A 25,661-nucleotide genomic window follows, 5' to 3' on the forward strand; every position below is an offset into this window, starting at 1 on the left:
ATTGTATTGCTTTTTCTTTTTAAAGTGAAAATAAAAGAAAAAATCTTAAGTGCCAAGATGAGACATGAGGAAATGAAAAGCCTTGACTCAGAATGAAAGCTTTTTCAGTGCAATGGCATAGACAGGAATATTCATCCATATGTGAAAAGGTAAGCAGTATAGCAAAAGAGGGAGAAAAAGTAGGATTTGATAGATGTTAACAAGTAGTATTTGAAGGACGAAAAACATCATGGAGGCCCAAAAAAAATCTGAAGATCTAACATCAAAAATATCTAAGTACATTAGAAGGATAAAGCACTAAAAATTACTGAGCTATGTTGGAAAATTAATATAAAGTAAGCAAGTGAAAGATGAAAGCAAATATTATAAAGCATCCACAAGTTTTATGACTTTCTCAGAGGAATTCTCACAACCAAACACACTGCTGAAACACTTTAGACCAGTGTAAGTCAAGACATGGAAGTAGCTTAAAGATGGGTCATGGTCTGGGCATTCAGGAATTACAGAACTTCTCCAGGCCACTGTGCCTCATTTAAGCAAAGATTTTATTGCAGATAGAGGTGTTTAAGAAAACAAAACAAAATGAACTGTAAGTGAAGAGAAGCAGTAGGATACTAGATTGTACCTATGAGTTCTGAATAGCTGCACTAGCTGCCAACACTGGAAAGACTTCTGTCAAGAAAATACATGCTTCTCTCGTGTAGTAAAGCTCTTCTGACATGCAGACAAAATAGTAGAGAAAGGAAAACTGGCTTGTTATAAATAACTTGGAGCTGAGGAAGTCGTTCTTTAGAGCAACTATTTATGGAAGTACAAGTAGACATGCAATCCACTTGGAGTAAAATAAAAGGGTCAGTTATACCACAGCAAACTCCCAGCAAGCTGCCTTTGATATTGGGCAGCTAGCGGCAGCAGTACGGAGCTCCCTTCAGACCTTACATACCCTGACTCCTGGCAAAGAGAAGGTGAGGGTAGGAAAACAGCAGATGACTTACTAAATGCAAAATATCCATTAAATGTAATAGTGTAATTCTTCAGGTACAGATGTATTCTGAATGCACTGTACATCTTTCAAGACAAAAAATCAAAACCAAGTATACAAACCTGATGTTTCTTTTTATGTAGAGTATAACTACTGTGGAAGCCTTTAAATTTCATTACCCCTCATGTCCTTCTGAACCTGTAAACTATTACAGGTATTTATGCTAATGGGAAGACTTCAGACCATCAATGTTTTTACGAGAACTGTAGTAGCATTGGTCTGAATCTCATGTCACAGCCTGTGACAGTACAGGAAAGTTTTAAAGAGTTTCTCCTCTTGTTTTCTCACATAAAGAGATTAAAATCAACCCTTGTAAAGCAACCATTGCTTCCAATGGTTCAGCTAGTTCAATGGCTGCTTTGAAAGTGGTGCTGATAAAGTGTAAATACTCTAGTATCCAGCTACAGGAACTTTACTGAGCTCTGTAACTCTCACTATTCTGGGAAAAGTGAAAAAAGCAACTTGTCCTATGTGAACATAAATTCCTAAGATTCTTCTCTAGACTCCTTACATGTTAACCTCATTGAGGCAAGATGAAAACATGTTAGACTATGTGAATTTGACTATGAATTATGACCTTCAGTGATACAACTGTGAGCCAGCTTGTGTGTTTTGAGTACATTCTAAGACATAGCAGAAGCAGAATAATTTTCCATACATATGTTCACATGAGTGAAATATAAAGCACCAGAATTTTCACTGTATGTGACAGTACAGTAATACCATATACTATACAAAGGTTACATAAAGCGAATCTGTATCTAAGCCAAGGAGTTGAGAAAGTTAAGGTTTTCAAACAGAAATACATTCAAATAAAAAAAAGAAAAACACACACACAAAACCCAAGCAAACAACAAAACAAACAAACAAACCCCAAACACACAAAAAAGGCAAACAAAACAAACCCAAAGACCTGACACTACTTTATATCAATCACATCATTCAGTTCTTCTGTAGGTTAACTGGATCGATCTACCAAAGTCTAGCAGAGAGGCCATCTCAGACAGTACCAGGTAGGTTTCTTGCCTAACTAGGAATGCAAAATGCAGTCACTTACAGTGAACAGTGATGGTGGTGGAGTCCATCATGCTTTTGTCCATCAGAGAGCACTTGTATTCTCCTGTTGCATTTCGTCTCACATCTGTCATTACATAAGTATCTGAGCTTCTTATACCTTCTGCTTCTCCCTGTGGATGGAAAACAAAACATTTATTGTAAACGAGCCCCCTAAAAACTTTCATTTTTGTTGAGTTTTTTTTATTATTATAAGGTTCCTAAAATACTCCAAAATATGTATAGACACAGTGTCATTGAAGCGTAGTTGCCTATTCGTAATTTTAAGGTTTATTTCCTGCATAACGACATATTTTTAGAAAACACCTACAATTAAAAGCTTACTATTTAACTGAATGACTAACTTATTTTAACAGGACATTAAAATACAAAATCTGAAAGTTTAGCAGTAGGAAAACAGGAAGAAAACAAAAGACTGAAACAGGCTCCAGATAAGACTGTCAGAGAAATCACAACAGTAAAAAAAAAAAGTTTCTAAATCTGTATCTGAAATGATACATTCAGTTTAGGAAAATCCATGAAATGAAGTGTGCTGCACTACACATTTTTAAACAGCACAAACAAACCTTGCTCCTTCCATGTAGTGTATTCACTGACTTACATAACCTATAGAAACTGGTGTTTTGAATTAGCAAGTGTTGTTTTCTGGCTGTCCAGTTCCCCAGATTTATTATATCCTTTGGTCTTGCAAACAAATCACCAATTCCAGCTCTCCTTGAGAGAAAGTACTGGTCTCAGGTAGCAAGGGGACTGAAGATAAGACAAGGTTGGGTGTTTAGCTCACCCACTGTGATCGTAGAGCACGGACAGATACCGGACATTTTTTTCCCTGGCATATAGTGAGTTCCTGAGTTGACTCACTGAATCTAAATATCTGTTCTGAGATAAGAGGACTTCAGCACCTCGTTTCCCTTGCTGCTCTTCAGCAAGTCAAACATGCCAGGAGTGCAAAGTAGATGCGGAATATGTTCAGAGGGCAATATGCAGTTTTTGAAATACCTGAAAGAATGCCACTGCTTTTGGCCTCTCTCTTGGCAAGATCAACTCTGCTCACTACTACAAGTAGGAACAAAAAAAAAAAAGGATAGAAAACAGGAGAGAGAAGCAAGATATGGCAAGCAGGACCAGGAATTTTAGAATGTGAAGCCACATGTGTCTGTGGATTTCACCAATACTATGAAGCTTAATGGAACCAATGCCTTTATTTTTCTCAATTTGTATCTTACACGTTTGACAGATTTGTCCTAAGCTGTCTCCTGGGCTGTTGCACTGGATCTTATGGTTATGCAACCAGAAAAAAAGTAAAAAAATTAAAAGACATTGCAAAAAGATTCACCAGGGGAAGTCCAAAAAAGGTTGAATTTCCTGTGTTTTCACTGCTGGATCTTTGGCTTTTATGACAACAGACGAGGTGATTTTATTCAAATTGCCTAACCCCTGTTGCCAAAACTGCTTCTTATCAAAATATCTGATGTTGGGAAATGAAGCCTAACAATTTTTAGTAGGTTCAAACCTCAAAAATCTACTCCCCACCACACCCAAAGGAGAGGTTCTTTCAAAATATTTTGCCAACTCAGCTGAGGTGTTCTCAGAGAGTCTGATGTAATGGCTGATGTCTATCTTCAGTTTTAGTTGCATCAAATTCCTTCATTTGCTATAAAATCACGTATACACTGACACACAGCAATGTCAGTAGGAAGGGATAATACAGAGTATTTCACTATGCAGTGACAGCAAGGCAGGACTTACTGGAATGTAAAACAGGAACTCCTGTGGAGGAGGGTTGCCATTTCCTGAGCACTTCAGAGTGATGTTATCGCCTTCTTTAATGGTACTACTTTGTGACAGCACTTTAATAGTCACCTTCTCTGTTGGATCTGTGAAAATAATGTACACATATAAGAGCTTTTGCAAAATACACACACTATGCATATGATACTCATTGCTGAAGAGTATGCGATTTTATCATCAAGCAGGTGAAGGTATTTGCATGTGTAGATCTTTTTATAAAAGAACTGATGTATTTTTGCAAGTGAAGAAAGAGCAAAGAAGCCATATGATACAAAATTCATTTTTCTTTGTCAGAATACCTGTAACTAAGACAGCAATGATTACAACCATGTCATGTGCTTAAAAGAAAAAACCCTGAACAGTTTCATGGTATGATTTCATTATGAGGGATTAACTTGTCCTCTGTGAAGCTCACTCTTTGGAGGACTGCAGCAATCAGAAAAACAACTGAAGCTCTCAACGCCTTACATTAGTAGTAGATAATAGCCTTCTTGCATTAAAAAGAAAGAAATATGAACCAAGCAACTGTGTTCAGCCTATTCTATATGCTGATCACTACGGGCTTTCATGAAGATGAATTTGGTGAACATAATAGGACCCTTAACATAGTCAACATAACTATAAACGTAACGTACTTCTGTCATGTTCAGTGAAGTTGAACTATAACTTACATTTTACTTTGATAATTTTTTTAAGGCAAAGACAGAGTATACCTTAATAGATGCTGTTCCTTCTAAGTAGAAGCCTAAATAGAATTTTTCAAAACGAAGTAAAATGAACAAAATCAAAGCAAATAATATCACAGATAATGCTCAGTGTTTTAATTTCAATGAATAAATTAAATTCCACCAAAAGAAATAAGATTCCACCAAAGATGCCAGTCTTGCATTAAGACACAGTACAATGCACCTTATTAGACACAAAAAAAAAAATTTACACAGCAGAGAAACCCTTGCCTGACAGTTGATTTTGTGTGTTTAGTGAAGTGTGCACTCTACAGCCCTTCCAACCCTTAAGGCATTCATCATGTCTGTCTTCTGCTACGAGGTTTCTCAATAACAGGAGCTGCTTTCTGCTGCGGCCTCTCGATGGCTGAGAGCCCTGGCACAGCATCTCGCTCCTCCCCACATGAACAGTGGTACTGGGGCTTCAACAAGCCACATCCTCCCTCCTTCCATCTCAGTACCTTCAACGCTAAAGCACAGCTCTGCCTGCAAAGGAAAGGGAAGTCCAGCCTTTCCTCCAGTGTGGAATACAACAAATGTTGTGAAGTAGCCATCCAGGAATCACCTACACTTGCCGGCTGCTGGGCCAAAAAACTAGTTTCGGGGGCTTGCCTGGTAAGCTAGCCTGCTGTAGAAACTTGCCCTTCCTTCTGTCAAGTGTATGTGAGCAAGTGTGAAAAAGGATGTCTAGATATACCCTGGAATTGCTTAGGCTTTGTCTCAAGACTGAAAAGGAATGAATTATAATGAGAAGGACTTCAGCACTTTTATTTGGAACAGGTTTTCCCACAGAGATCAACAGAAATGAATTAAAAATGGACACAGTTAAATAAGAATTGCATTCTTGCAAACCACCAGTCTTTCTTGTAGGAATATCTTACCCTTCTATCTACTGCAATCAACCAGGAGCAAATTTTTAATTTAATTCTCTAAACTGGAAAAGAAAAATGAATCTACAGAAGTAAATAGCAAAAGACTAATTAAATTGTTCTCTAAGCTGAACAGGTCACCCTTCTGGGGAAGACAAAACCTGATGACAGGGAGAGACAGTGTTCAATGCAATGCAGAGTGCTGCTTAGCATGAGTAATGTGCTCCCCTGCTTTCACTAATCAACAGGAGCAGCCTGGTGCAGGTATATCTTGCCTCCCAGTGGCACACATCCCTGGTTTGGCCCATCTTACCTTGTGCTTTTGTAAACCTGACACTTTGTATCTGCTTTCTGCAAGAGCAAATTTCTGGGAGCCAGCACCAAAGGGCAGTTATTCAGTAAATGGATGCTGCTATCCCACACCTGTTATGGCCACAACTGACATAATTCTGCATAATATCAAGAAAAATTACAATGTTGGAAGCAGCATGAATAGAAAGTGTCTTTGAGTCTAACCTGTTACGTAAATGAGTTTATTCATAACAAGACAGACGCTTAACAACAGGGCATGATTGGAAAGTTTGCCTGACAAACATTATCTTTTTAGATTGATTAATGCTGAGCAGAGCCCAATACAACTGGAGGCTAAATAATTAAGATATCTGAGATACCATCTAACAATCCAGCTCCAGGAGTCCTCTTGTATTCCTCATGTTACTTTTAGAAGCTTGCTTGCTACAGCTGCAAACCAGAGCCCATGGTCAATCACTGGTAACTACTGCAAGCTGAGCCAAGTTATCCATTTCCAACTAGCACCCAGCTTGGTAGGCACTAATTCACTACTCCTCTTATGCTAGGTTACAGTGGCTGGCTGCTTCCAGTATGTCAACTGGCTATTAAACACTTGAGTACTAGAGACTGCACTAATGCATAGCCAAAAACCAAAACCAAACCAGTAAAGCATTTCTTAAATCCTGACAGAACAGGTCTTAAAAAAAAAAAATTCTGTGCAGGCAGAATTCTAAGCATACTCTCCCCATTTCTTTATGATAAATGGGCAAGTTGCAAGGAATCTCACTAGATACCAGTATGAACAGCACAATGTCTTTATCATTTTTTTTTTCTATTTGTCTAACATCAGTCAAGAAATCCATCTGTTGAAGCTTTGGACATCTATTAATAAAGAGTTTCAAAAACTACTTTGGAGATGCATTTAAGCAGAGTAAGACATAGAAGTTGCAGCAAATGGAAATACTCAGAGGAACTGGGTAACCCTATACTTTAAAGCCAAACACAGTTGATAAACTTGAGGCCTTTTCAGTACTGAAGGGCTACTGAAAGGTGGGCCTGCCTCCCACTGTCAGCTAATTAACAGTACAAAGATACTGCCCATCTCTGGAGAAAGACCTATCTTAATGAAATTGTGTGTTCCTAGACCAGGATTAAAAGAGCTAGTCTAGCAAACATTAATCTTTAATACAGAATGCACATAATATCTGGTGCAGTGACTATTCTGCAGTGCTCTGCAGCCTTTTTTTTTCCCCTCACATTGAGGAGTTCTTAATCACAAATGCACCTAGTATGTGCATCACAGAAATCTGCAAGTGCCTCATCCTCAACGGGTGAACTAGCCTAATGCATGGAAGTGGTAGGGAAATGGAGATAGCAGAGCATCTCTTGGCAAGTAACAGCAACAAGTGTTTTCTGGTGATTACCCTTCTGTGACATTACTGTGAACATCTGCCATTCACATCAGGAGTTATTCATGGTCATGGGGCTCCACAGATGGCAGGAAAAAACCCAAACCAAAACAAAACAGTGAAATTTGGTATCCAACTTAAAAACAAAACCTAAAAAAAAAAATCTCTAGCTTTAAAGTGATGGGATTGGTGTCTCCAGGCTTGAAAGCTATGTTATTTCAAAGGATAATGTTACTACCCCAGAGGTTTTCTTCTCCATTAGTTCTGCCAGTTGTCATTGTGGAGAAATGGCTGGTGAAAAGGTGACCTTAATTCACTGTTTTTTCCAGGTGAAACAAAGCAGCAGCTGCTCCAGGGTTTGGTTTGATTTGATTTGACCAAGGTCAAAACGGATCCCCTATTCTGCTGCTCAACAAACCTTACATGTGAAGGAGAAGTAACTAATCATGTAGGTAGAACATACCCTGCCACTTATTTTTGAAGGAAATGGAGCACACCTGCTGGCTGCAGAAATCCAGTCTGCATTGCTAATTCCCTTTGTAATCAAATGGATTACAGAGTTGTTACACAGTGTACACTATGGCTCTATTAGATGTCTGGACTGCATAATTAGAGCCCATCACTCCTCAAACAGAGGCATTTATAAGCTGAGATACCACCTGAAGTGTACAGAAAGATAACACCTGACTGAGTATCACGCATATCTCCTGTTCCTCTTCATTCTGCTGTGACCTGCTGCCTTCTACAGTCCTTCAGAAGTGTCATTTTACAAGATTTTGAAATGCCCCTTCTGCCTTCTCTAACTGCTACCACCCTCTCCGACCTTTCCTTGACAGCTGTCTGTTTTCTTTACTCAAAGGAGAATTATGATTTCCACATCGGTCAGTAACACAGTAAGGGAGTTGCTTTAGGACTTGGAGAGCTGGAAATAATTATTTATAAAAATTCTGTACTACCAATATATAAAGTATGCAAATGCTACATTTTAAATGTAAAAATCAGCATCTTACAGGTGTAGAGAAGCTACTATATTTTGTGGAAGGTAGTCTGCCAGCACTAGCTGTTTGCTGCTGATTCTGCAAAAATGAAAAACATTTGAGTATACTAAAAACTGTATTGTGTATTTATTCCGTATTTCAGGGGGCACAGAGAGTCACTAATCAACCACTCTATCTTCTGTCAAACTTCTGAAAAGCCTGTTTCACTGTAACTTTTTGTGGTTGCCACCTTCCTCTTGTCAATGGAATCTTAATACTCAGTATTCCACTGTTGGGAAGAAATAAATCTCAGATAAATCTGAAGATATGTAAAAATTACAGACAATGTACCTGGACCTCTTGCTGCAAACCACCTTTGAAGAAACCATCTCCACAGCTGAGCAGCAATGTCTCTTTTAATTTCGTAAACTACCTCTGATCTTGCTTTTTCCCCCTAGGTAGACTTCATACAGCAATAGATGTTTTGTCATAACTTACAGTGAACATCGAAGACAACTGGTTCAGAATGTATTGTTTTCTGGCCAGATGGCCCATAATATGTCACCGTGCAAGAAAACTTGGCATTTGCATCTTTCTTTGTTGGCATGTACTGAAGAGATGATGTCATGGTGAAGAGTCCAGTTGATCTGTCTACAATCTTTTGCAAATTTATGACCACAGCTGAAAAGGAAATACCGTTTCAGTGTCACACAGATAGAATTTGCAACTTTTTTCCTACATTTTCTTGCTTGTTCTGTATTTATTATCAGGCTGCAACACAACAAATTACACAAGAGACTTTACAAACAGTTTTCCTCTAGTGTTGCCACAGACATATACCACGAACATTTTATCAACAACATCCTTCTAACATACTGTACATTTCAAATCAAATTGAAACAAAAACCTAATTGAAAAATGGTGCATTTTTTAAATAAAAATCTCAGCTTACTTTGTGAGATAGATAAAGGCCAAAAGTGCTGGCAAAACCAATTTTTAGAATAATATTTATAATTTAATTTTGTAACCCTTCTCTATTTCATTGAAGGTAAAATATTGTAGTCTTATCAGCCTGTCAAAAGTTGCAACAGGGGGAAAAAAATGTTCTTCCTAAATATCCTGGAAAATAAATATCTGTATAAGCAGACAATGATCTATGTTGTCCAAGCCATAATATTAGGCAAGTGTGAAATTGAGACAGTTAATACCTTATAACAAGTTGGAAATTAGATACAGGTTTCTACTAGCTACATAGGCTCAAGAATAGCTTTGCAATAGCATTAACAAAGGCAACCCTCCTCCCCATGATGTGGTTTTAAAGCCGGAACTGAGAGAAAACATATGGTATAGGCTTGATGTTCTGAAAGTCCTAGAAGTTTCCCTCCAGTTTTATCTTTCCATATGAGTAATTCTCCTCAAAGGAGCAATAAATTAGACTAAATTAGAGTAACTCGTACACACGCAGTTCTTAATGCACCCACCGCTCTCTGGATTCAGTGATGTTGGCCATTACTGAAACGTACCTTCTTCCACCGGCTGCAAAATTCTGCCATTTTTGTACCACGTAACATTGCCTTCGGGATAACTATCTCTTGCAACACATTCCCCGAGCTGCAAACCACACAGGAATTAGTTTTTCTCCACTATGTTTTACTATAATTCTATTTTTGCTTATGCTGCTTTGAGTAAAAATTTCTAGAAAGTTCAAATGCTTAGCCTGAACATTTATTATTATTATTTTTTTTTTAATAGGACAAATCCCACCAGTAAGGCTTAGGTTAAATTTGGAAGAGGGTTTGGTGGTGGGTCTAAGATCAGGATGTTTGCAGAATCAGGCAGGGCTAACAGAGTAGTGGGAAGGGAACTGCTCTGCACTCAGCCTGGTTACAGGCTGTGATCTCTCACAGGCAGGGGTGCACATACGCATCCTCTGCTCTCAGCCTCACCCCATCACCTCTCGCCATCTCGACTTCAAAGGGACTTCAGGCAGCCATCAGGTACATAACTTTGAGGGAGAACGCTGCTCTTACCCTTTGTAGCTTCTCTGTTTCCAGGAAGTTTGCTTGATGTAAGATTTCTGGTTGAGAGGGTTGTTCTAAAACATAAATAGGATAAAAGTACTAATGTGGAGCACAAACAGCTGTTTGAAAAACAAGTTACTAACAAACACATGGACTTTGAGACTAAATAGAACAATCTAGTTTGGTATAGTCTTCTTACTTACACTTTGCCATTAAAAGAAGAAAAAGTGAGATACTTCTAACAAATGGATTGAAAAGGAAAAATCATCATCTTAAAATCTGTCATACTTTCCATAATGGATTCCATGCATTCTGACAATATATATTTTAGCCAGGCAGACTAGTTCAGCACCTGGGAGGAGAGAACCTGATCTGATCTGTCTGATTTATATGATATACACGCTGGAGAAGGAACCAGTGGTACAGAAACTATAGCAACAGAAAAGCGGCTTTACTGTGGATATAACTGTAGCTGAGCTGTCAGATTATAAAGGAACAAATTCAACCTAATAATTCTTCCAATGTTTATTTTTCCTAACTGGGACTGTTACATTTAAGAAATTCAGATGATACAGATAAATATAATTACTTTAACTGATTCTGAGATAGTTATGACTCTCTTAAAAAAAAGTAACTTTTTCTTCAGTGCCAGTATGTCCTCTTATTTACTTTTATTATGGTAGATGGACCTCTTAGCCTGCCAAAGTGGAGAATCTATCAGTGTTTCCATCATAAAAAACTACTTTCTAGAGACTATATAACTTGTCTGTTAAAATAGTTTGGCCTGAAGCCCAGAATGCAAATTTTTATCTCCAAAAGAGACAGTTTTGCCCATAATTTTAAAATAAGAGGGGAAGAGTGAGGGGAAAAAATAAATCAATATTTATATAGTGAAAGAAAGTCTCTACACCCTAGCTATACTACTTGCTTAAATAAGCATACATGGTATATACTTTTCCAGACTGAAAGATCCTTAACCATGCCAGCTCACACAACCTTTTTCTGAAATCAAGCTCCCTATGAAATAATGTACGTGTGTCAGTAATTACAGCCCAAAGTGAACTTGACACCATCTTGCCAAAATCTCTACACACTGATGAAGTTACTAACATACAGGTGTACTGCTCCTGCTGTCACCAAGACAGCAAGCCCACATGTTTCCAGACTAGTCCATCCTCCTCTCTACGTGTGCACATGTGTGTGCGCCTGTGCTTGTGTGCACACAAACATACAGATATTCTTCACTTGGAAGACTACACCAGGATGCAATAAGAAGAGCCCAAAAGTGAAAGACAATAACAGAAGCTATTCATTTGACACTTTCAAACAACTTTGCCTGTGGCAAAAACCAAAACCAAAAGAAAGTCAAAGCCATATACAAAACCCATCACAGTTTCTTCAAACGGCTAATAAAGATTATTTTTTTTTCAAAGATAAGTACATGTTTATTTCTCTTTTGTTAGTTTTAAAGGAGAAAGGTTAACCTATTTTCTGTAGGAATCTGTCAAGGACAATGCTTTTTCATGTCAATTCAAGTAAATGAGGTTCTGCAAGACCATTAACAGGCCTTCTGGTTCAGATTTTCAGGTTCCATAAACAGGCTGCCTGTCACAGTCACCACCTGATCAAACCAGAACACCTTCCCCCACCTTGGCATTGCTTCCTTTCATCTCTCATCTCCCCCAGGACTGCTTTGAGAAGACCTGCTCTGTGCTTTGGACACCCCTCACAATACTGCTGCAGAGGGAAAGGGAGGAACCTCCTGCATGAGCGCTCTGGTGATGGAGCCAGTGCTCCCTCTAAGAGGCCACCGCCTCCTCTCTCGGAGCAGCCTCCCGAAGCAGACACGTGCCGCCAGATTTCCACAGCCGCAGCATATGCACCAAGGTAATTCACTATAAAAGACTTATTTAGCATTTACTAGCTCAGCATCTGAAGCGAGAAGAAAATTTAAACTTGGCAGCAGCAGAGCCCACTTTGGTGGGTTTGCAGCTTCAGCACACTGCTTATCTCTTGGCTTAAGAGCTTGCCAGAGTGCACTACAATTCTCTATAGGCCCTATAATAGAGGGGAAAAGAGCTCACTGCCTGCATAAGTCAAACATCAGTGTAGCAGGACAGCAGCTCAAATCTGCTGGGCTGCTCCACTCTGGAAACCGGCCATTTAATTCCAGAAACAAAAAAATCGGACAGGATCCATCTGGAAAACTGGTAGAGCTTGTTTAAGTAGTCCAGCGAGTGGGACTAGCAGGCTGTACCTGTGCAATGCGCCATTTCGGCTCATTAGTTCTGAGTTAATCAGGTAGCACAGCTCAGGACATGACAAGCTCCAGTGAAACTCAGCTTCAGTCACAACTTCTGGGGTACAGATGAGTGCCAGGTACACAAGACTCTTAGTTTATGAGGGTTTGCACTGCTGCAGCCTAGCTCCGTGTCTGTGATTCAAGGAGTTAGAAACTACACTGGTTAAATACATGAAGCAGGCTACTCTTAACTCTTTCCTGATTAGAACCAAGCAAGCAAGCAACAACAAAAAATGAAACCTCAAAACACAGACTCAAGGAAGTTAAGCGCAAGGAAATGTTAAGAGAACCTTAAATAAAGTTGTGAACTCAAAATGAAAAACTGCAAAGGTAATTTTTTCTTGCAGTCCTAAGTTGGCCATATTGCATGTGTGGCATCCTCTATTCTTGTCTTCCTTAGTAAACAGAAGCTTTCTCTATTAGTATTAATGCATACAATAAAACATACAAGCTGTGCTCCATGGCTGAGTTAGCATTGTGTTAATATTTAGTACAGTACGCAGTAATTCAAGCAGTTAGCATTTTGTTTCACCATATACCACTGTCTCATCTACATATTTACTGCTATGCAGTGAGTAAACAGGATAATTCTTTGTCATTTCCTCTGAAGCACTGTGTTTACTGCGTGCTCCCAGCACACTCCTCCCTGTTGTCATTAATCCCATTGTTCCTGCAGTCAAACTGAAAGCAAAATGAGGGAAAGGAATCACTGGTGACTCCTAATCTAGCTTCAAACTCATTTATGCCACGGACAAACTTCTGCCTAGACACCACCAACTCCTTGACACCTTCTCCCTGAGATAAGAGTAAGGATGCCCTTCCAAAACATGAATGAATGTTTTCCAAGCAGAAGCGTGATCTGTTTGACACTGCCCATCCTTGCAAGCAACGTGTTCCCACAACAGAGGCTTACTTTGACTGTGTAAATACACCTCTGAAGAGCAACAAGAACCAAAAAAAAAGCCATATAAACCCATGAAGCTGAGGAAGATATCCACTGCAGTCACAGGGATACAAACTTGAGGTTAGAAACACTAACCTCAACAGACCCGTGCCCCTAAAAAGGAGGAAGAGACACCCCCAGAAGCTGAGTCAGGACTCAAGGGATTACATGTCTGCTCTGGATCAGCACTAGGAAGAGGCCAGGTTTGCCCATGCTCTTGAGCAAGCTCAGAGCAAGGCTGCGCCTCTGAGCACTTGGGTTTGCACTGCGGATCAGCCTTGCAATTGGTCTGTAGTGATATCAAATGCTAATCAACTTTGCTGTGCTCTAAAACAGAACTGCAGACTGGTCTTCCTCCGGATAGTTCAGCAGGGGACAAAACAAGCATTTGAGGCTAGCAACCTCCTTTCCAGCTTCTCACTCGCTCACTCACAGTTCATACGGTTCCATCCCAGCTGCTTGGAGCTGGTTTAAATCTCTCCACTGATCTATCCCTGCAGACTGCACACAGTTAAATGCTTCCCTCCTACAGAAAAACTTCTCTCAGAGAACAAATGGAAAATAATCAGTGCTAATTTTACATTTTTCATTTCCAAGGCCAAATGACATCACATAAGTGAGTCATTATCAAAGCCTAAAATTCTCTTTGAGCCAGCACTTATCATGAATAAACTGCAAGTGCAGGCAGTCCTGTTACGTAAATGCCACCAGTAGAATACATTTTTGAAAGCTGCAGAAATTTGCTAGTCTTAGTGATTTACTCAGCCAAACTTACTTTATTGACTTTAACCTCTCCCTTAAACAAAAGTTTCTGTAATTCACAGTTCAGATGCTGATGAATGTTAACGGTAGTAACAATTAGATTTACTTACTGAAGACTTTGACTATTGTTGGCTCTTCGGAAACATCATCTTCTGTAACTAGCATACATACAAATCTCTTCTCGTCACTGATTCTTGCATTCTTGATAGATAATGTGTAGTTTTCTGAGAGAATCAACCTGTCTTTGTATTCTGGTACATCATCATACTGTACATTTTTTTTTGTTGATGATCTGAAGGCAATAAATACTGGAGATCCATTTGGCATTTCCTATAATAAAAGGACAAACACCTCTATTTTGCATAAACAGTCATTTAGAAATTCCTGAAGATCTGCAATTTGTACAAATCAATAATTTTTAAAAATGTGAAAACTACATCAGATGGCTTCTTTCCTGATTACCTTCTGCTGTATAAACAAGGAATTCAGTGTAATACAAGATCTAGTTTAGGACTGCTGTGGTACACATTGAGAATATCATCAGCAGAAATAATTTCAATCCTTTGGCTCAATCTCAGCAAAGCATAGGGCTTTCTCTGATGAAAGCTGGTGGTTCTGGCACCACCTGCCACTCTGTGTACGAGAAAGTATTTGAAATAGAAGCATTCATGAGTTAGGCTCAAAAGCTCCAGTTTCCTTTTTTTCATGATTGTTTTACATATTCATATTGTTTGTCTGGGATATTCAGACTCCACTTCAAATGCAGGATTTAATCAGGCACAACTGCCTATTTTATTCTAAATTAGTTTTCAGCTTTTTTTTTCTCCGTTCTTTTCAAAGAACCCAAGAGTTTGTGTCATGGGAATATACATAAAATCAAATATTGTTATTTATGCATCTCAGGATAATCTGCAAAATATAATTTTCTAGACATCATCCTTATATTAATAAGTATGCAGTTGCCATCCTAAGAAGGAATATAAAGTTGACAGCCTTGCACAAACCTACCATATAAAATACTTTTTTTTATGCGAGACAAAGTTACAGGCTGAGTTCTGCAGGATTTCATCCTCCCCTGCCATGCCACCACCAGAGCAGGGACATACAATGTCTGCCTTTAAATAAAGTGAGGTGAAAGGTTGACTCCATCTTCACGTACAGTATTGTGCTGGGGGCTGGAAGGGGTTTTCATTCCCTTTTATCCTTTGCACCTTGCAGCACTGATGTGAGTAGTGTTCCCAGCACAATACCTCAGCTTGACTGCAGAGCCCACAAAAGCATGACGATGCTGTGACAAGAGACGAATGGTATCTGAGCCAGGAAGGGAGCAGGAGTCTTTCACCCTCTCTCACTTTTCACTCTCAGACTACTCTAGACGTCTAGCACGCAGAAAGCAAGCTTTGCCTTGACTCAATACATGCAAAGTTGGCTTTCAAGCGCAACTGAGCACTTAACTCCACAAGCCTTCCCCGTGCATGAGCACACACGGGCAGATGCCGAAGGGAGCAACACCAGCTCCTGCCATGGTGCAAGTCTCCCAACACTCCTGGGCTCCCACCAGCAACCCGAGTTGCTACTCCCAAGACAGCAGAGCAGAAAATGGGAGTTCCTCCTTCTTCCAATGAACGAAAAAAGACGCAACCAAACCTTACGGCTGCTAAAAAAGAAATGTTGCTATGTTGGAAGCTGCCCTGGGAGAATGGGTATCACTTTCACTTGGTTGTATGGGCTGTGTCAACAATTTCATATAATGGCAATTGGAGACGTTTTTCTGCACGTTTCATGTCCCTTTCTATTTAGGAGAGGCGATACTGTCTTCATTTGCTGCTTGGTACTTGTTCGAGATGAGCAATCCAAATGCACCAGAAAGAGATAATGCATTTATTTTTCTCAAAATAGATTTGCATCTTCATACATATGGGCTTCTTCCCCAAAAAAGTTAGCAGACTAAAAACCACATTGTGAAACGTAAGCCTTGCATCTTCTGAATGGTTACATTAAATAGTTCCACTGTCCCTTTTAAGGAAACATCCTCCACAGAGTTCTGACTTTGTTTCCCAAAACACGTTCGTGGAGCAGGAACTCTTGAGTGGATGAGGGTTGTACAAGTTGCAAACTTCCAGGTCCAAGGGAAGGAACCAGTGGGATTATGAAACATCCCCAGTGACAAATCAGCCTGCTGTAAAATAGGCTGGAGGATGCCATTTAAAAAGAGAGAACTATGTAGTTTTAGATCCACTGTCAGAGTAAACATCTGTTCTTGCTGGTAACATCTTGGTTTGAGCACGAGATTTAGATGAACTTTACAGTAGCAGGAAAACCAGTTGTCCTGAAATCAGTCTGAGAAGCAAAAAGGCTTTGGTATCCTGATGTTTTCTTCCACATATGCTTCCAGGTTTCATTTGCCATTGATTAACTTTTTCTCCTTTTGGCCCTGGATACTGATGGCATATCAGAAAAGTGCATCCTGTGGTGTTCCACTGCAGGCTGACCAAGACAACCAGGAGAGCATTGCCAGTTTTGCCTCTGTTCTCCATGTGCTAGAAATGGCAGTGTGAAACCACCAGCAACTCTACTAAGGTCAGCTCTGCTTTATTCTTTACCGTGCATTAAACACACTGAAGCATGAAGCAGTATTGGAGATTGGACTGGATGATCTTTTGAGGTTCCTTCCAATCATTAACATTCTGTGATTCTGTTACTCTCAGATCAACCAGACCCAGGGACAGCACTTTGCCAGGGATGTAGCACAGCCTGCTTCAAAAGTATTCAAATGTACAATGACGACTCTGTCAAGCAAGTAAGACACCACTGGGTGACATGCCAGATCTCTAATACAGGTTGGCAGAGAACTCCCGAATAATTATTTCTCTTGAACAATGAGATTAATTCCTCAAACCTCTAATCTATGCTTGGCAGAAACTGTGCAGATTGGAATCTCGCAGTCTTATGTAAAACACAGGAATTAATGTCCTTGTATCTGAGCCAGAAATCCTATCGATTAGAATCTTGTCATCTCACACACTAAAAATTCACATCTTCTTATACCAGCTCTAGTGTATGTAAAGGTAAGCTATACTTACGTATTTCCATTTTCCAAACAGAAGACCATCTGGTACTTCTAGACGACAAGGCATAGTGATAGTATCTCCATATACTGCATTTACTGTGTACAATCCCAGAGCTAAAGGAAAAACAGAGAGAAAAAATAAAAAATGAAGCATTTTCTTGAATTCATATATGCTAGCTAATGTTTGGGTTCCAGCTATTACAAAAGCAGAGCCACCTCCTTTGTAAATGGGTATTTTACAGCATGTAGAATTTAGCCCCGAACCTCTGACAAAACAGGATTTGTTTACCTAAACATTATGATCTTTTTGAATCCATGTTTTCTGCTGCAGTCAGTGGGAACCAAGTAGATTTTCAAACACGACTGCACCCACACAACTGCGCAAACATGTACGCTACAATCGATATCCACAGCTATTATCCCAAACTTAAAACTTGAAAAGAAAAATCCCTAAAACTTTATTTTCTTCATCTGAAAAAAACAGCTGCTTATGCCTGGACAGGTTCTGTTGCAACACAGCATTGTGAGGAGGCCAGCAGACAAGCAATGTTCTGACTGCTGCGCTTCATAAAAAAGAGAGAGTTATTTAAGGGCTGGGTTCCCTTAAACCTGGGAAAAAAGTAGTCCGCATATTTAGATTTTGGAAAAAGAAAGTAAAATGCTTCTACAAATTATTTAAGAACAGCTTTTCTTTGGAAAACTCAGCACAATGTTATTGTGCTAATACATGAAAATTTACAGAATAAAATTGACCCACTTTATGTTCATTGTCCAAAACATGTGAATTGAATGAAAACAACAGGCCCTAATGTGATGAACATTAAAATGCAAGGAAGTTTAAAGGAGATGTTACAACTCTACGCATTTTCTATAATGAAACTTTGCTTAGCTCCTGTTTTCTGTAGTTCCACCTGCTCTTCGTGATGCTCGTTGCTCCTTACACCAGACGGATGTTTTGCCTCTGGTGCTTGCCTGGTGTCACTGAGCAAGTGCACTGGCTGTCTGCTCTCACTCACTCATCTGCAGCTTTTGTCAGGGTCTTCTGCCCGAAGACACTGGATCTCCCCCTTTGCTTTCCTTTCATTTGCAACTAGAGCTACAAAACCAAAGGCTTACCATCAAGTAAACCCTATTTAAGAGAGAGCAGTAGCATGTTGGTAATGTAGCCAGGGCTGCAGAAACACCTCCGCTTCTAGAGACATTAATTTTTGCAGAGATTCAGCCCTTCTTGCTAGAGCTGGAAAAAGCAAACCTGTCCCCATGGACCCCCAAAAGACTGGAACCACAGACCCCTTATCTCTTCCCAAGTCCTGAGGGAGCCACTGGAGCTTGAGGAACTAAAGGAATGCAGGAGATAACAGGCAGCAATAGCCACACATATCTTAAACTTTCTTTTCTTCACACCACTCCTTTTCAACTAAAAAAGCCATATCTTCTTCTGATTCTGTTACATAATTAGTCACAAACATACTTTAGGTGCATCATTCGCACTATAAGGACCGCATGCTCTAATTTGCTGTATGGTTTGCGAAGATCAGCTGTTTTCTAAATGACAAGAGCAGTTGGTCCACTAGATGGTGCTGAGTAAGTGCAATCTCTAAAAATGAAACAAAAATTGTTTGGAAGACGTTAGCTAACTTCAATATTATGCAAATAGGCCTGACGTTTCATGAAGTCAAACTATAAATGGAAGTGAAATTCAAAGCTGGAGCAAATTTTTCCCTTGGCCCTCTCTTGCACTCATCCTCATTCTGATCTCCAGGAGGGGGACAATAAAGCTTCGGCTTTGCAAGTTGAATCTCAATTTTTATTTCTGCTAAAACTAGAAAAAGCAGTCCTTTTGGTTCCTCTCTCCCATGGGTGCAAAATTACAAAAGACTTGCAAATATATATTCAATTAGAAAGCTGGTTAGTATCCGTTCAAATTCCAGTCAAGTGTCATTTAGCAATTTGAAATTCTGCAATAGTATTTTGCACCACATGGAAAAGAGAAACTACTCCTCCTTCTAGAAGATTTTCCCTGTCATCAGGGGAAAACAAAATGACCCTGTGTGATCTGTAAGGTTGTTCTCTCCTAAACATCCCTTTAATCCCTGCGAGTTGCTAAACTAACAAGTATACACTAGCAAAGACTTGACAAATAGCCTCACAAGAGTGAATGAAACTGTTTTTGGAAAGGATTTACATTTTTAACACCTGGAACAGGTTATTGATGAGTAGCCTGATAAAGAGTGGCCTCTGATTTTAGAACTCTTTAATCTAAAGAGCATTCCTTGATACGGACAACTCTCTCTCAAAGTTATGTCTTGCCATAAATTCTGCCTAAACTAAAATCATACAGTCTTCTAGGGATTTGTTAACACAGAACCAGAAAGGCACAGGTTTTACTTTAAGTACAGAGGAATAGTCCTTAGAAGCATACAAGAGGCCCTACCGTAAAACTTCCTCCTCCCACCTCTGCAGCAACAAATCTACTACATTTAGAGAGTGTAAACTAGTTGGATTACTGCAGGCTTTCACAGCAAGAACTGCAGTAACCTCCACAAAACAACTCTGCAAACCTATACATTAAGAAACAAAACTAAAAAAAAAATACCTTAAAAAAATTCAGAGATCACCCTCTCTGTTGCTATTATATATATCTGTAAAATGGTGGGATGAAGAGAAAAATGGAAGAAAATTACCACCTAACTACATGACAGTGTTTACCATCAATCATCATTTTCTGAGAGCCCTTTACATAGTTTCCAGCTCATCCTAAGAAAAGGAAAATGAAAGCAGGATGTACAAATATGTAACAAATTGCTCCACGCCCTAACACAACACAGGGTCAATGCAAAGGCCACTGTATCTCATTAACTACAGGAGGGTGCAAAGGCCTCTGTAGGGAATAACTCCACAAGTCATCTCTAGACATCATGCCCTGCCTTGCTGTATTTCTGATGTACCTTTCTGTAGCTAATTAAGAGCTCAGCCAGCTCCCCTGCATGATTTTCAGATGTTGCCTTCTAAAATTGAGCCAGTGCTGTTAATAACAACACTAATTCAGAGGCAGGATCTCATCCCACATACACTGGAAGAAGCTCCACTTGAACTAGGTCTTATGAGGAGCAGCTGAGGGAACTGGGGCTGTTCAGCCTGGAGAAAAGGAGGCTGAGGGGAGACCTTATCGCTCTCTGCAACTGCCTGAAAGGAGGTTGTAGCATGGAGGGGGTTGGTCTCCTCTCCCGAGTAACAAGTGACAGGACAAGAAGAAATGGCCTCAGGCTGTGCCAGGGGAGGTTTAGATTAGATATTAGGAAAAAATTCTTCATGGAGAGGGTTGTCAGGCATTGGAACAGGCTGCCCAGGGAACTGGTGGAGTCACCATCCCTGGAAGTGTTTAAAAGACATATAGATGAGGTTCTTAGGGATATGGTTTAGAGGTGGTCTTGGCAGTTAGGTTAGTGGTTGGACTTGGTGATCTTAAAGGTCTCTTCCAACCAAAATGATTCTATGATTCTATGACTTGCAGATACTTACCAGGTTAATCCAGCTCACTGGGGTTGTCACAGAATCACACAGAATCACAGAATGTTAAGGACTGGAAGGGACCTCCAAAGATCATGTAGTCCAATCCCCCTGCCGGAGCAGGAACACCGAGATGAGGTTACACAGGAAGGTGTCCAGGCAGGTTTTGAATGTCTCCAGAGTAGGAGGCTCCACAACTCTCCTGGCCAGCCTATTCCAGTGTTCTGTTACTCTTACTGAGAAGAAGTTTCTCCTCAAATTAAAGTGGAACCTCTTGTGTTCCAGTTTGAACCCATTACCCCTTGTCCTACCGTTGGTTGTCACCAAGAAGAGCCTGGCTCCATCCTCGTGACACTCACCCTTCACATATTTGTAAACATGTCCCTATGCAGGGACATGAGTTGGACTCGATGATCCTCGAGGGTGCCTTCCAACATAGGACATTATATGACCCTGTGTCTTTACATACACATTTGAGCAGTCTGAGGTGACTTAACTAATTTCCTCCTCCTTGATCCAGAGCTGAAGAAACTCTGCTTTAAGTCAGATTAAATCTTTCCACATAGGTTCAGACACAGGAAGAAAGCAGTAGCACCAGGAGGTCTTACAACTCAGAGAAAAATCCTCATAGGACACTGACAAATTGAGACAGCATTCACTGTTAATTACACTACTTTTCATGTCCTCATGGCAGTGCTAACTGGCATCCTTCTTTGTTTTGTGTGAGAAAAAGATCTGACTACTTGATCAGAGGTATAAAGAAAGAGGAGGGGCTGTTGTTATTTTAGATCATTGCCAAGAGTATATGATTGCAGGTCATAATTTAGACTAATTATTACTTTAAAATCAACAGGGTCATGTAACAGTAATGAATAGAAGGTGAATATCTAAAAATCAGGAAATTGATCTTTCTTTCTCCAAGGAAATAACAAAAGCTGTAGCAAGTGTGTGGAGAGTAGCCATGTTTTTCTCCTCTACCTGCCATTTGAAATACTGAATATTTTTCTTGCTGGAAACACCTTTTTTAAGTGCTTAGGAGTAAAATTTTTGTAACAAATGTAAAACAGAACAAACATCTTTTAGATGGAGACTATAAACCTGTATCTGAAAACTATGACTACCACCTGAGGTACTGCTTGAAATTCGTCTTCCCCAGCCTGCTTGTGTGCCTCACAACACAGCTTACTTCACTTACTAAACCACTGGAATATTGGGCAGCTGAGCTTCCCTCCACACCCTGGAGTCCAACGATTTAAATGGTGTTTTGCACCTACAAAGAAGTCCTGTATTTCCCTTCTGCATCTAATTTTTTACTGCTGATGCTTCTGCCCCAGCAGGTTCAGCAATGGTGCTTTCCATTACATTTTCTGGACTCAAGGAGCAAGATCTCATGACCAGAGAATAGCAGGACACGTTGGCCACTACGATTCTTTACAGCAATCATCAGCAGAAAACCAAGGAGGTCAGTTAGCAACTTCTGAAATTGAAGTGTCCAAATCCAAAAGCTATTATGTCTATTTAGCACCTACTTTGGAAACTATGAGCTCTGAAGTAGCAGCAGGTGGATTTTTCTTTCTGTCCTCCCTACAACTTCCTAAAAGGATTTCAGGTATACAAGCGTACATGCAGGTCCTCTTGAGCATCCATTTAGGTACCAGCCAGGAAACATCAGCATTTCACAAAAACAATAACTGTGTCACATCAGGAAGTCACCTTTTTTTAACAGTACTTTTTCTGTACCTTTTGTACCTTTTTTTTTTTTCTCTTCTTTAAGGACAAAGCAGTATATGAATGACAGCTGGTTGCTGGTGCAATGCAAAACATCTTAGAAAAAACTATCCAGCTTTGAATAAATGAGACAACACCCGACAGTAGGTATATACTGTCGCAGCTGTTGATTCTGATAATACCTTAAGGTGGATTTTAACACTGAAAAATTTTCCATTTAATTAAAAGACCTTTTTAGAGAAAAAATTAGGAGACTTCACAGAATCACAGAGTAGTTAAGGTTGGAAAGGACTTCCGGAGGTCATCTGGTCCAACCTCACTGCTCAAGCAGGGCACCTACAGCCAGTTGCCCAGGTCCATGTCCAAACAGCTTTTGAATATCCCCAAGGATGGTGACTCCACAACCTCTCTGGGCCATCTGTACCACTGCTTAGCCACCCTCACTGAAAAAAAGTGTTTCTTGATGCTCAGAGTCATGTCCTGTGTTTCAGTTCGTGCCCATCACATCTTGTCCTGCCACCGGGCAACACTGAAAAGAGCCTGGATCTGTCTTTCCTTATGTGAGAGATGCTCCAGGCCCTTCAATATCTTCATGGCCCTTCACTGGACTTTTTTTTCAGTATGTCCATCTCTCTCTTGTACTCCGGAGCTCAGAAATGGACACACCGCTCCAGATATGCCCCCACCTTCTGGGCAGAGAAGAAGGATCATCTCCCTCAACCTGCTGGCAATACTTTCACTAATAGGGCTGAGGTTACCATTGGCCTTCTTTGTTGCAAGGCCACATCACTAGCTCATGTTCAACTTGGTGTTCACCAACACACCTTTTCTACAAAGCTGCTTTCCAGCTAGTTGGCTACTTTCCATGCTGCATGGAAGTTGGATTTTCCAGACAGGACTCAACTTTTAGCTACTTTCTCTCCCTCTCTTTTCCTTCCCTAGCAAAAAGTAGCTTTTCAAGTAAGAAATCTGGTAAGCTATCAAGACACTCACAACACTGATCATGGAAGCAGAGAAGAGAAAATACAGAAAACATGTCATTGATCTCATGTTTCCCTACCTGAGCCTGACAAATTTAGCTGAAAACAGCAAGTCCTGTGTGGATGTAATGGGACTTTAATAATCCTTTCAGTTAAGCCGCAACAGCCTGGGAGCGAAACACTGCTCAGTTTGGAGTAAGCCTTGTGATCCAGCTCACTCTCCTGAAAACAGGCCTCTTTGCAAAAGCTACAACAGGTACTCTTACACACAGCTCACACAGATGTGTTCTGCGTCATTAATCTTCTGACATAGCCCAGAAAACACAAGATTCACTTCAGGATCTCAAAAGACTGGTTAAAGCAAGCAAAAAAATGCTAATGCTTGTGTTATCAGAATTCATGCATATGACAGGCCCCATCTCAGTTTGGTGGTTGCAATCATTCCTTGCTTCATATGCTGGGCATCAAAATAGGGAAGCAGGACAAACACTTCCAAGAAAATTCAAACATTGATTATTTTCATAAAACAGAAATGATTAAAGACAAAAGAGTGTGTGTTTATGGATATGTTATCTGATACAGGTTATATAAATAGTGTATTGTCTCTTATCTCTACTTGTTTAAATAGTGAAACAAATCCACACGTGGCTGACTAGGACTTCCAAAGGACTATTAGTTAGAAGAGAACCATCAACAGTATCCAAGAGGGAAACTGCAGATAAACATATTAAACAGTATTTAATGCAACATACACTTGTAAAACAACATAACAGAACTTGCTGAGGGTTTTTTCTTACACTTTATCTCAGCATTCCTTCCATGAGCTTTAAACCCTGAATAATATTAGAGTGCAGGCAATTTCAATACCAAAGGAAAAAAAACCAACAACCTTTTATCATTTTATAAGCACTGATGCAATGGACAGCAATTACCCTTTCAAATCATCACTGCTAACTTGAGCTCTTTGGAGATGTGAAACAAGACCCAACTCAAAACATGGTTGTGACTCCTGAAGATGTTGAGTTCTCTTTTGATGATCCAGCCAAAGAAACACCTACTTAAGTCCAAAGACACAAGTGGCCAAATCCATACAAACAGGAGCACTCATGTGCTTAACACAGATTTTGGCAAGTACTGGGCAGATTAGAGAGATGAGGCTTGGCACTCAGCAACATCAAGGCATGAAACAGTACAAATCAGGAAACAGGAAGGGTATTTAAAGCTCAAGAGATACTGAAAGCACCAGAGCTGGAGAACAGGCATTAAACACCAGCAGAATTCAGCTATTGTTACTCTATGCAAAGCATTGTGGTTGTTTAAAACACCCAGAGTTTCTCTTTATAAGTGAGAAAAAAATACTGAAGAAAATACATCAACATTTTGGAAATCCTCTCTCCTATGAACACAAACAACTAATATGCTTCTACTCCTTTTAAATTCCACACAAATCTAATGTTCTCCTTATTAGTACAAAAAACTCACCTATAATTAGAAACTAGCTGAGATAACTTGTCCCATCTGACTAAGGCTGCATAGGCTCTGTCATCTTATCAATAAAGAAATCCTCAGCCCCCCCCTCCATCTCTGGTCAAGAAGACAGAGGACAATACATGCTTCTCACTGGCATTTTGCTCTACATTTCAGCCAGTCATGCACAGTTTTCCCACAGAAGCACACAGCATGGCTTTCTGCATGACCCAAGTGTGGCCGTAAGGCTGGGGCCTCCATGAGTTCAGGTCCAAAATCCCACAGAGAACCTCAACCACAGTTTTCAAGGTCCTACAACATGACCAAATTAAAATGTTGGGTGCTGTGTGCCTGTTCACAAACCAGACTACGCAAATGCTATTGATTTCACTGAGGGCTATTTCTGCTCTAAGATTTCAAAATATCCAGCTGTTTCAGTATTTCAGGGGCTGTTTCCCACACCAGAATACAGCTTTCACATCTGTACGCCCCCTTCCTGTAAGCTTTGCTTGTAGCTTGATTTGGAACAATTTTAGCACAAGGTTTTGAAAAGACACAGAGAAATTTCAATTTGTAAGGCAGAGGTCTCAGAAAATTATGTCCTTGCAAGAGCAGATGGGCTTGTGGTTGATGCTAGAGTACATAGTTTACAGGGGGGAATCATTACTGTAAGCTTTACCCTAGGGAGGTTCACACTGAG

At 40.0% G+C, this 25,661-nt stretch overlaps 1 protein-coding gene and 1 long non-coding RNA gene across 4 annotated transcripts in view; one reads left to right on the forward strand and one right to left on the reverse strand.

Moving 5' to 3' along the window:
- ALCAM (activated leukocyte cell adhesion molecule) overlaps window positions 1-25,661 on the reverse strand; it is a 128,358-nt gene that overhangs the window by 18,850 nt on the left and 83,847 nt on the right. For all 3 annotated transcript variants that reach the window (XM_071808581.1, XM_071808578.1, XM_071808586.1), the window contains exons 2-8: window positions 17,290-17,390; window positions 14,317-14,536; window positions 10,209-10,273; window positions 9,702-9,789; window positions 8,677-8,859; window positions 3,866-3,993; window positions 2,100-2,229 (exon numbers count right to left, since the gene is read on the reverse strand). In XM_071808581.1, coding sequence (XP_071664682.1) covers window positions 2,100-2,229; window positions 3,866-3,993; window positions 8,677-8,859; window positions 9,702-9,789; window positions 10,209-10,273; window positions 14,317-14,536; window positions 17,290-17,390 — 915 coding nt within the window. The remainder of the gene's footprint in view (window positions 1-2,099; window positions 2,230-3,865; window positions 3,994-8,676; window positions 8,860-9,701; window positions 9,790-10,208; window positions 10,274-14,316; window positions 14,537-17,289; window positions 17,391-25,661) is intronic.
- On the forward strand, window positions 29-13,641 carry LOC139827976 (uncharacterized). Its single transcript, XR_011739124.1, has 3 exons — window positions 29-149; window positions 11,886-12,086; window positions 13,178-13,641. It is a non-coding gene; the product is annotated as an uncharacterized lncRNA (long non-coding RNA).

This window comes from Patagioenas fasciata, chromosome 1 (genome assembly GCF_037038585.1).
Source record: "Patagioenas fasciata isolate bPatFas1 chromosome 1, bPatFas1.hap1, whole genome shotgun sequence".
Taxonomy (NCBI): domain Eukaryota; kingdom Metazoa; phylum Chordata; class Aves; order Columbiformes; family Columbidae; genus Patagioenas; species Patagioenas fasciata.